We start from the raw sequence: 11,621 nt of genomic DNA on the forward strand, positions 1-11,621 counted from the left end.
GGGGGGGGCTGGGCTCTATTCATTGTTGCTTGGTGCCTTTCAACAGATCATTTAATCCCTGTGGATCTGTTTGTGCATCTCTGACATAAGCTTTACAAACTAAGGTCCCCTCACCTCCTCGGGCCATGGTTCAAAACTGCTTCTGCCAGGCTGTTGCATGAAGGTGTGGCAGAAAGGGGCCTAGTTGCTCACTTTTATTTTGGGAAATGTGTTGCAGATTATCACAAACAAGGTCCTAGCATTAGGTGCACCAGTGTATCTGGGAACATGCATATATCACCTGAATCTCAGGTGACTCCAGCTACTCCTATTGACTTAAAGTGTTTTGCTGCTGGTGCCCCAGGGTGTAAAGCTGGCCCAACTCAAGCAAAGTATTCTTGCTCTTGAAGTGCATTGGTGAGGCAGGTATTATTTCTTGCCTACAGGGCAGAATGGTTACTTTCTTGGGCAGAGAACACCTGAGCTCAGGTGTTCATGGGGTTAAGGGGCCAAATTCTATAGGTGACTTTCAGCAGGAGTTTAGACACTTAACATCTCTTTGAAAGCCACAGCCCAGTGGTTAACGTATGTAATGCCGGGGGCAGAGTGCAGCATTCAGGTGCGTGTTGCACAGTTGGAGCTGTTTAAATTATAGCTTGAAGAAGCAGTCAGAACCTGAGTTTGGTTTTGGTGGTGGGCGGGAGGGTGCTACAAGGAAACAGTGTTCCATCAAGAGGATTTTGTACTCAGTATTGCCAAGGTGGTCTTCCTCCAGCACTCATCTCCTGTCTGTCCCTGTTTCAGACAGTGGAAAACGGAAGAAGAAAGGTACCGAAATGGAACAAATTGACTGCACCCCTCCTGAACATATCCTGCCAGGTAGCAAAGAGAGGCCCCTATGTGCTCTCCAGCCCCAGAACAGAGACTGGAAGGTAGAGTTCTCTTGTGTATTTTTTAAGATGGTAGCCAGGACACTTCTTGCAAGGCAGCAGTCTTCTACGATTGCAAGTTGCACTGCAGTGAGCTTACTAGGAGATTTGCTCCACTGAGTCCTGGACCAATGCCTGAATAGCATGGCTGGGCCAAGGGAAGGAAGCTTAAGGTCCAGCATTTTGCATGCAAACTGTACAAGCTGGATGTCAGCACTGTGCAGTAGCGATCCCACTCTGCAAGAGAGAAGGGAGAACTTCTGGTTTCTACTTCTTGCAAAGTTTCTCAGAGGAGCTTCAGATCCCTTCTATTTATCCTTGGGCTTCCCTTAAGCTTGCTGCTGCAAGAAATAGATGTGGCCTAAAGACAAATTGAGTATAAAGACAGGTTGTAGAACATTGCGTGACAAAAACCATTACAGTGTGCAGTGCTTTGAGAGCTTGGGAGTTTGTAAACCCTGGTCCTCCAGGGTATGGGCTGGGGAGCAAACAGAACTTGCACATGGAAAGTATGAAGTGTGGGTGGCTTTCCAGAACAGAAGCCAGCAGGTGGAAGTTCTCGTGTGGTGTGCTTTTTCCAGCCTTTGCAGTGCCTAAAGGTATTGACCATGAGTGGGTGGAACCCCCCACCTGGCAACCGAAAAATGCACGGAGACCTCATGTACCTGTACGTCATCACTGTGGAGGATCGACACGTTAGCATCACAGCATCCACCAGAGGCTTTTACTTGAATCAGTGAGTAATTGAGAGTTTGCATTAACTGATTGAAAAGAAAGCATGCTAGAACAAGAGCCCCCTCTTCATCCTTCATAATTGGTAGCCTGTTTATATAAAGTCTTAGCAGCTGCTATGCCGGAGCAGCCACATCTAGTGTCTTTCTAAAGTGCCTGATGCTTTGGGAATAAACACCTTCCCCAAATATTCAGCTTGTTGTGCAGGGGTGATGAAAGTAGGAAGGAATTCCTGCCTGATCTCATGGCCAACTCTGCTGTAAAGCACAACATGACCAGCCATGTAAAATCTATCAGTTTACTGAATCAAGTACAGGCTCTGCTTATTCATCCTTTACCATGGTAGATAATATCCTAGGCCAACATAAATGTGTGGGCTGAAGAGTGCAAGGCTGTCATTGACTAAGAAAATCCAAATCAACGTGGTTTATTTCCCAGGGGATGGGAACTGTCACACCGGTAAAACGGGAGACCTCTCTAGTTGAGCACTTCTGTTATATTGGTTGAGCACTATACATCTGGGCCTCCTTCCAACTTGAGTGAGTTACTGAAACCCAACCTAACCCAGGTTACGGAAGAAATAACTTGAAAGAGACCTTAGCCTTCCTCAGTCTGCAGCAATGGGGCTCAAAGTAAAGACTGAAGCATGTGCATAGCTTAACTCTGGTGACTAAAGTCCGCTGTAAATTTAACTCTCAAAGTTCAGGCGACACTGCCAGCAGATCAGAAGAGCTGCCTTAATAGATCTCCATGGAGAGATCTCGTTTGCCTGGTCCGGGCAACTCTTCTGTTAGCATTCCTTGACGGTGCATTAGAAGACTTGTAAGGCTTTTTAGAAAGCTTCTTGGAGAACGAAAGCAGGAGCTGCTGGGTGCTGAATGGGGAAGGGTGGAGCCCTTGTGATTACTGGCAGGAGCAAGGTCTGTTCGGGTCTGGTACACATTTGGACATCTGGGGATCCTTGCTCTGCCTTCCCAGTTTGAAGGGAAACCACAGGCCCGCAGAACCCAATGGTGGTTCAGCTGCTTCTGGATTGGATTTGCTGCCCTCTCTCGGGGCACAGGTTCACGGAGGTTGACAGTGACTTGAGTGGAGAGACTGTCTGTGCCTCTCCAGGGGACACTTGCAGCCTATCTGACCGCACAGAGAAGATGGGGTCTCCATTCTTGCACAGCTCATGACTTTCTGCAGCTGTTTCACATATAGCATCAAGATTGAGATTCTTTTCTATTCCTTTGCAGGTCAACAGCGTACAATTTCAATCCCAAGCCTGCCAACCCCAGTTTCCTCAGCCATTCCCTGGTAGAGCTGCTTAACCAGATCAGCCCGACCTTCAAAAAAAACTTTTCAACTCTGCAGAAGAAACGGTAGCAGTAGTGTTTTTCCCTCACTGCTTGCCTTGAGTGATGTGATGGGTTAGATATTTGGCTTGCACTCTGGGGTTTGGATGCTGCTGTCTGTCTTTTGAAGCAGGTGTTGATTGCAACACACTCCACTTCACAAAACTAGTATGGCAGGGTGATGCTTGGTGGAGGTTAATGCAACCTTTGGCACTTGTGTAGCAAAGGCTTACAAGCAGTTAAATCTTACATATGCATAAGGTTGGTCACTGTTCGGGGAACCCAGGGATCCAGATGGTAAATCTCCTTATTTAGTTTTCCTGGCAGTGACAACTTGACTAGACTTGCTTCAAGCATGTAAATTAGCACTAACAAGTGCTGCTGGAGGCAGAACGGGAACAACTTTTCTTTATGAGACAATGCTAGCTGCAGTGTGTAGCTCCATTGATCGCTGCACTGAGGAGTAATCTATATGCGGTTATGTATGAAGATGGGGAGGAGAGAGAAATGTTATATTCTGTGTGGGATGCAAACTCCAAAAAGGGCTTGGCTTTGCAAGGAAGCTTGTGAAAGAAGCTGAAGCATGATTTGGTATACAATGGCCCTCAGGATGGGACACTTATCCAGGAGGGTCTGTAGCTGATTGTTACCTGAACCAGGTTTTTACTATTGGTGCCTCCAAAGAGAGAATGTGGGGCAGGGGGAGAAAAGCTAGCTGAGCTCGGGAATAGTGAACGAGTAGATGATCCTGCCAGCAGGTGTTCTTGCACGGAAGCAAAAAAAATAAAAACTGAACAGCCCAATATCAAGAAAAGTAATGTGGCTTTGCTTAAAATAATTACTCCCGTTCCAATTTAAATCTTCACGCATGTAAATTTCCCCAGATTGTTTCTAACTCTTGTTATTGCATTCATGGACAGTGTTATTCCCCTGCCCTTTCTACATGGAACCACTCGTCCTGCTCCAGAATGGCGGGTCCTGTACGAAATCTGTCATTCTTGGGAGCGTCCACTTAAACTGCCTGGCTCGGCAGGGTATAAATTAACAGGCGCATCGTATGGCTTTCAAGAATCCTGCTTCTGGTCTCATTAAGTAGGCAAAAGTGACATTATATGAAGGCTGGAAATTGGAGTGGCCTGAAATGCACCACTGTGACTATCTGGCCATTTAAAAAATGATTATCCTGTTGCTTGTTGGGCCAGAAATGCGTGCAGATGGGATTTTTGTCACCTGCTGAGAGGAGTGAAGCTGTACAGAAGGCTGTTAGGTTAAGCTTGGCTTTTGCTGCATTGCTGGATGTGCAACAAGACCAGTAGCTTATAATGCAGCCATGTGGGTTCCAAGCCCATATGGCTATACGCAACCCCGGGGACCCAGGCACAATCCTATCTCTCGCATGCAGAACTGACGTGGGCTGTATGTGGCTGGGAGCTGGTATTGGCATGACATGGGGAGCTCTAGAGCAGCGGTTCTCAACCTTTTTTGTACCATTTGTAAACTTTGATCGCCAGTCCTGACCCAGTAAATAGTTTAAGTAGAAAACGTCCCCCTGGCCCTGCCTGTGCCCTTCACTCTTGACTCGCTTCCCCCAGCCCCACAGTGTGTGTGTGGGGAGGGGGGGCATGAGGGCACTCTGCCAGCCTGCAAGGGAAAACCCACATTTATGTCTTTTTAAAGGAGAATCCGTTTTTAAAGTTTTGTTTGTGACCGTTTCATATATTCTTGCAACCTACTTCTGGGTCACGACCCATAGGTTGAGAAACGCTGCTCTAGAGTGCTTTCTTTGGGCAAAATGTTATGCCTCCAAAACCCAGCTGATTTTTTTTTTCTCCAGGCTTCTGCTGCTGTGAGCAGGTGAATGCAGATATAGCTTGGGAGATGCTTGTCTCCCAATAGATCTGGCTGTGTCCCCTTCTTGGGTAGAACTAGCTGGGCTGTGATTCTTAATCAAAGCAAGCTTTGTTGTGGATGAACAGGAAAAGTTGTCTAAATACAAGACATCCTTCATTGCAAAGAATTGTAATAGTCCTTCACTCCAAACTAGGGTCCAGAGACATCCCTTTGAAAGGATAGCTACCCCCTTCCAGGTGTACAGCTGGACAGCACCACAGGCAGAACATGCTATGGACTGTGTGAGGGCAGAAGATGCTTATACTTCAAGGCTGGGCTATGAAGAGCACATACCTGGACAGGTATTTAGCTACACTTTGGGAGTGGTGCCAGCAATGGTATCTTTACTGTTTTTTCCATTTGTACAACTGTTTTTAATCTTATCCCAGTGAATAACAGCCTCCCCAGTATCCATGCAAAGTCCAGGATGAATGTGGCCATGCAGCTGGGAGGTCCCTCAAGCAATGTGTTTCAGTTGAACCTGGAAAAGATTCTAGGGGCCCTGACATCCAAATGGTTTCTCCAGCTGGTAGAACTGTCTTGCTGCTCACATAACTTTCCCATGTGTGTAAAGGTCTTGAAGCAGGGCTCTCTTCTGGAGGACTCAGTCCTGCGAAACCTTATACCCTGGCTCGGCGTTGAGTAGCTCCATTGAACTCGTTGTGCAGAATGTTAAACCAATGTCAATCTTGTAGGCACAGAATTCCTTACAGGATGAGCCAGCTTTATGGGGAAAATAGGTCTAAACACCCTACTAAAAGCCTCGAGGTGAACAGTTCCTTGGTCCAAGAATGCTGCAGGGGGTCATCTACCGCTGTGTAAATGTAATCCAATCTCCTAGGCCAGCTGAGTAGTTTGCAGTGTTCCTGCAAGACTTGAACTGTGCGAGTCAGTGCAAGATCTGTCACACCTTGCTGTTTTTAAATGAGCAACATCATTCATGCCTGAAGTGACTGATTGCTGTGCAAGTCTGACTTCACCCTTTAACCTGTAGTAGCAAATACCCCCGTGAACCAGCTTGGGAGCTGTAAATGTGGGCTCCCTTCCCTTCTCCAAAGCAGGATTTCATTTAAGGATTTCCCTCTTTCAGACCAGGGACTGGAATGAGGAACTGCAGACCACACGAGAGCTGCCCCGCAAAAACCTGCCAGAGAGGCTGCTAAGGGAACGAGCCATCTTCAAGGTAATCCTGGGATTGAGGGATTTGGAAAGCACTCCCAAGGTCCTACCCTACTTCACTCTTCTACCAGCCCAGCACAGTGCACTAAGCTTCTCACTTAGGCTTCCTGGTTACTCCTCATAAACACAGATGCTTTCCTTTCAGTTTTAAACTGAGGGCTGGGATCTGTATTTGTACCCCTCTCCCATCCTGTGCTGATTGCAGAGAGATGTGCTCCTTGTCCTTGGCTCCCTGCTTGGCTCCTGTGGCCAGCAGTGAGGCAGGCTTCTCGTAGCCTTGTGGTGCTGTAGGTCACATGACAGTGCTTCAAGAGGGTTAGGGTGATGTATAGCAAGCCAGGCGCAGAGGTTAGGAAGGGAATTAGCTCCTGATCAGGACTTCAGACTGCTTTCTGCTGTAGCATCCCAAAGTGGCCCAGCTATGGAACTGGGGCTGATCCTTAAGGTATCAAAATACTAGCCAAGCTCTTGAGGCAAACCAGTTGGCCTTGATCATCTGCTGTGGGTGATAAGTGATGAGGAGACTTTCAGCAGGGCAAGGGCCAGGCGCCAGGAGGATGTGGGGAATGGGGAGTCTGCAGTCTTTGCTTAGGTCTCTGTCTTGCCTTCATGGTCCACCCCTTGCATGCAGGTCCATAGCGACTTCACCGCAGCAGCTACGAGGGGAGCCATGGCTGTCATTGATGGCAATGTCATGGCCATCAACCCCAGCGAGGAGACCAAGATGCAGATGTTCATTTGGAACAATATTTTCTTCAGCCTGGGCTTTGACGTCCGTGACCATTACAAGGACTTTGGAGGAGACATTGCTGCCTATGTGGCTCCCACCAATGACCTCAATGGGGTGCGGACCTACAGCGCAGTGGATGTGGAGGGGCTCTACACATTGGGGACTGTGGTGGTGGATTACCGAGGTTACCGGGTAACGGCACAGTCCATTATTCCAGGGATCTTGGAACGGGAGCAGGAGCAGAGCGTCATATATGGGTCAATAGACTTTGGCAAGACTGTGGTTTCGCACCCCAAGTACCTGGAGCTGCTTGAGAAGACCAGCAGGCCCCTTAAGATCCAGAAGCACAAAGTCCTGAACGACAAGAACGAGGAGGTGGAGCTGTGCTCATCGGTGGAATGCAAGGGCATCATCGGCAATGACGGGCGCCACTACATCCTCGACCTGCTCCGCACCTTCCCCCCTGACCTGAACTTTCTTCCCATAGACGGGGAGGAAATGCCAGAAGAATGTAAAAAAATGGGATTTCCCAAGCAGCACAGACACAAGCTTTGCTGTCTCAGACAAGAGCTTGTGGATGCCTTTGTCGAACACAGGTGAGCTAAATGGATTCTTCCCCCCTTCCTCCCCCTGCAGCCTGGTGGCATTTCCATGGGTGAGAGCGCACGCAGTATTGTTCCAGACACCTGCAGGCAGCCACCTCGCAGCAGAGCATACGTTACCGTACCACAAATCTACGCCCCCCTCCCCTCTCCCACCTCCTGGCCTTGCAGATGCAATTATAAAAACTTAATTAGTGAAAGATTGAAACAGTAGGGAGCCTGGCAGGGGTATAGGGAGCTGGGGAAAGATGTTCTGCTTATAATCTCCAGTTCTTTATTAGAAGATTGGAGAAAGGATCTTCTAAAAGATGTCCTGCGTGCTGCATACTGAGGATGATGTTTCCATTCAAAGGATCTCCTGGTGCTTTAAATATGAAGTACTGTGTGGGAGGCACGTGCCTTCAGAGATCGTTGCGACCACCTCTAGGGTGGAACGTGGCGGTTGCATTGTTAATGATGATGCCGGATCTTGTTAAAAACTGCAGGAATGCTGTAATTGGCTGCACTGCAATGTGACTGAGCCACTGAGTGGTTAATGCTCCAAGTGCCATGCACAAGGCTGTAGGGTATTCAGTTATCATGCATGTATGGTCAGAATCAAGATCTCATTTGTCTGAGAGACAGGATCTGTGGTATTCCTGCCGTCACCTGGTGGCAATGCTGATTCATTGCCTCAGGGCTGACTTGGGGTGGTGAGGAGGGTCGGGGAAGTCCCAGCTACTGAACTGGCAGGGACATCAAGGGGTTCCCCTCGGTGCTGGCTTCCCTGGATTAACCTGTCTCTTGGCTGCAGGCACTTCCACTCGCTGACCTGGGGAAAGCAGCCAAGAGCCCCAGTCTCTAACTAGGGTCTTGTGCAAATGATGCTGCTGGGCTTCTTGTCCTGCAATGGTTGATATGTGGAATCAGATAAAGGAAACTGCCAAAGCTGCATCCTGCTGCTAGTGCTAGAGAGCCCTGTGACCACTGCAGAGCTCACTTCCCAACATGATGCCTAATGAGAACTGTGTCATCTCTTGATGTTGGGGCTGGCACATCAGATTGCACAGCCTGCATCCCAGGTCAAGCATAGTATTGCTCCAATATTTTGAGATGTCACCTACCCACAGACTCTGTGCTGTCTTTTGGAGGGGGTTGCCTGTACTCCTCCATCTCTAACCACTGTGATCCTGGCTTCTGAAGCAAAAGGCCAGGTTTCGGGATGGTTGTGTAGTCTAGGAGTCTGGCTGCTCTGAGACCTGAGCTGTTGATTCAGCACAATCTCTCCTTTCCTTCACTGTAGGTATCTCTTATTCATGAAACTAGCTGCACTGCAGCTGATGCAGCAGAAGGCAGACAAACCCGAGAGCTCCGGCGTGCTGGAAAACGGGGCTACCCCAGAGAATGGCACTGAGGAGGGCCAGAAAGCTGAACCGGAGGATAGTAAAAGAGAGGAGAGCGTGACTGGATTAGATAGGGTTAAAGAGTTGGCGGAGACCATTGCCTCTGACGATGGAACAGGTACTTGCTGCTCTGCACCAGGATTGGCAGGTTTTCCTTCATAGCTGCTACTAATCCAAGCGGAGGGCTTCCAAGGGGAGGGCTTGGCACAAATCTCCACGCCCTTGGTCACACTAAAATGCCGTGCCTGTCTCCATCGCATGTTGACTTGTATGTGGTAGTGTTCGCACGCTAATAAATTAACCATCGCAGCTCTCCAGGGACAGGAGTAGGTGAGCACCTTGAATACTAACATGGAGCAAAGCTGTCAGCGTAGGAGGCACTGACCTATGGCCCCGTGCAGTCTGCCAGCTGCTCTGGTTCTCTGCATAGAAAAAGCGATTAAAGCTGCACTGTCCTCTCCATGGCTACTGTGTGGTTAGTCTGCGATTCTCAGAAGAGCTTGGGGGTGAGGCAGTCAGGCCCCACCTAAAGTCAATAGAAGTTGTGCAGCCCCTTTAAAAATCCCTTGAAACTCCCTGGGATTTTTTGCAGTGCCTCTTTCATTCTGCACTGTATGCTCTAACATTGAATTCAGCAGTCTCTCTCCATGCTCCCAGAAAATGTCATACTGCCAGGTGCTTCTCTAGTTTGGCTCTTGAAGATGACGCAGCAACTTCAGTTATCAGCTGGAAAACTTGCCTCCACATCCAGCTTTGGCTTCCTCTACAACCATGCACTGTTCTTGCCACCTTGACAAAATCTCTGTCTCCTTCCTTACCCAGTGGATCCCAAAAGCCGAGAGATGATTCGGAATGCGTGCAAGGCTGTTGGCTCCATTAGCGACACGTCATTTGACATTCGATTTAACCCGGATATCTTCTCGCCAGGTATGAGCTCAGAGTGACCGGTTGGATGCTGCTGTAGAGCATAGCTGTGCCGAGCCACCAGCAGCCAGGTGTCTTCAAGAATTCGTTAGTCTGCTAGCAAATAGTCCTGCTGCCATCTGGCTGGGTGGGCGTGATGCATGATTCTCCAAGCTGCTCCAAAAGATGTAATTGATTGTAGTGCCTGAACCACTGAGGACAGGCAGCCAGGAGTCTCCCACCAGTTGGTCACAAAACACTTGCTAGCGGTCTGCAGAGTGCTGGCAGGGCACTTGATCCTGGTGCTCCAGCGCTGCAGCTGCTAGACCACATGAAAAGAAGTGGAAAAACCACATGGAGCCATACCTTCATGTTTTCTGTGTAAACAGTTCCCAGGGCTGACGCGTAGCTGGGGGTGGGGTTAGGCCTGGCCTACAAGGAGTGAAAGCTGGCCGCGATCTGCTTGGAGCCTGTCTGTTCCTTTTGCAAATGAGAGCCTTGATGCTGCATGTGTTGCACAACCCTGGAAATGCCTTCGCAGGGGAGCAAGAGTGCTGTTCCCACTGACTCGGAGGACCTGGATTCAACCTTGTCAGTTGATATAGGAACAGTCCTCAGTTGTGATATGCAGGCACCTGCTGAAAGCTCTGGGGGAGACAGCACTTTGACTTTGCTGATATGGCAGCTTTGAAGGCAGTTTATTTTAACCTGGATCTGTTGGTAGAAAGGGTTTTGAGAGCTCTCGGGGCATGCAGAGCAGTCAGTCCATCTGACGAATACCCTGGCTTGCTGACTAGGTATTCTAAGCACTTGCAAATCTTGCCTGTTTATGCAGAGAAAGAATAGGGCCCAGCCTTCAAGGTTTGCAATGTAGAAGAGTGGGTACAGGACAGAACAGCGCAGCTTCTAGCAAAGGCGGGCTGCTGAGTGCTCTGCAAGAGAAGTAGATCTGAAGGGGCATCCTCAAAGTGGGAAAGGGCACAGTTGCTTGGGTTTCTTTCTGCTTGCTCATATTGCATATATTCTCTGAATTAACTGCACCCCTGTGCCAGGTCCATCTCTTATTCAGATCTTCAATTTCCCTCCTAGGAGTTCGTTTCCCTGAATCCAGCAAAGAGGAAGTGCAGGATCAGAAACAGTTATTAAAGGATGCTGCTGCTCTCGTACTCTCGTGCCAAATTCCAGGCTTGGTAAGGAACAGGGGTGGGGAGAACTAATACCACCCTCCAAGAAAGGCAGGCTTCACATCTGATCTTTATTGAAAAGCAGTTGTCAACACAGCTGTGCAGTAATTTCTTATCTCAGACAACAGCTGGATTCTCGTGCTGGCCAGTGGGAAGTTCTGCCGATGGTCATGAAGTACAATGAACAATGCAGGCATTGGTGCAAGAGTGTTTGGGGTTTTCTTTCACATCCTTTTGTTCAAAGGCATATTTCGCACCCCCCTCAGAACAATGCATTTTACCACTAGTAATTTCAGAAATGCCACCAAGAGTTGGAGCCTATCAAAGCTATAGGGCCAGGAGCCACGCAGATCACCCTGTCTGACCCCTGCACATCTTGCTGTTACCTATTCTAGCTCTGAATCTGCTAATGAGCAGAGTTCCTCAGAGCCCACAGTAACAGAAATCGCCTTGCACATAGCAGCTGCATGCAAGCTCTTCCCCCCACCTGTGCAGCCCACAGAGGAGAGCTGCTGCCTTCACTACCCCTGCCCCTGCCCCTGCCCCTCCTGAGGCTCCCCCAGTTTCCCCTGCCCCGTTGCTGGGGCTCTCCCTGCACCCCCAGGACTCCTCCACTCCACTCCAGTCACTTATTTGTGACTGCCTTTGCATCTGCCCAAGGGGGGGGCAGGCAGAGAAGAGTTAGCCTGCCTGTTTGTCTACTCTCACTAGGTTGCTGTTCTTCTCTGAGCTGAGCCTGCCCAAAGAGCAGCAGCTGTGGCAGTGGCTGGG

The 11,621-nt window shown here is 49.1% G+C and overlaps 1 protein-coding gene across 1 annotated transcript in view; it reads left to right on the forward strand.

Moving 5' to 3' along the window:
• Positions 1-11,621, forward strand: part of CLUH (clustered mitochondria homolog) — a 47,064-nt gene that overhangs the window by 12,343 nt on the left and 23,100 nt on the right. Inside the window, exons 4-12 of the mRNA XM_019510945.1 lie at positions 635-911; positions 1,490-1,644; positions 2,882-3,007; positions 5,025-5,172; positions 5,961-6,053; positions 6,681-7,375; positions 8,664-8,881; positions 9,586-9,690; positions 10,756-10,856. Of these exons, the coding sequence (XP_019366490.1) occupies positions 635-911; positions 1,490-1,644; positions 2,882-3,007; positions 5,025-5,172; positions 5,961-6,053; positions 6,681-7,375; positions 8,664-8,881; positions 9,586-9,690; positions 10,756-10,856 (1,918 nt within the window). The remainder of the gene's footprint in view (positions 1-634; positions 912-1,489; positions 1,645-2,881; positions 3,008-5,024; positions 5,173-5,960; positions 6,054-6,680; positions 7,376-8,663; positions 8,882-9,585; positions 9,691-10,755; positions 10,857-11,621) is intronic.

Source organism: Gavialis gangeticus, unplaced genomic scaffold (genome assembly GCF_001723915.1).
Source record: "Gavialis gangeticus isolate Ggan-Ray unplaced genomic scaffold, GavGan_comp1, whole genome shotgun sequence".
NCBI classification, from domain to species: domain Eukaryota; kingdom Metazoa; phylum Chordata; order Crocodylia; family Gavialidae; genus Gavialis; species Gavialis gangeticus.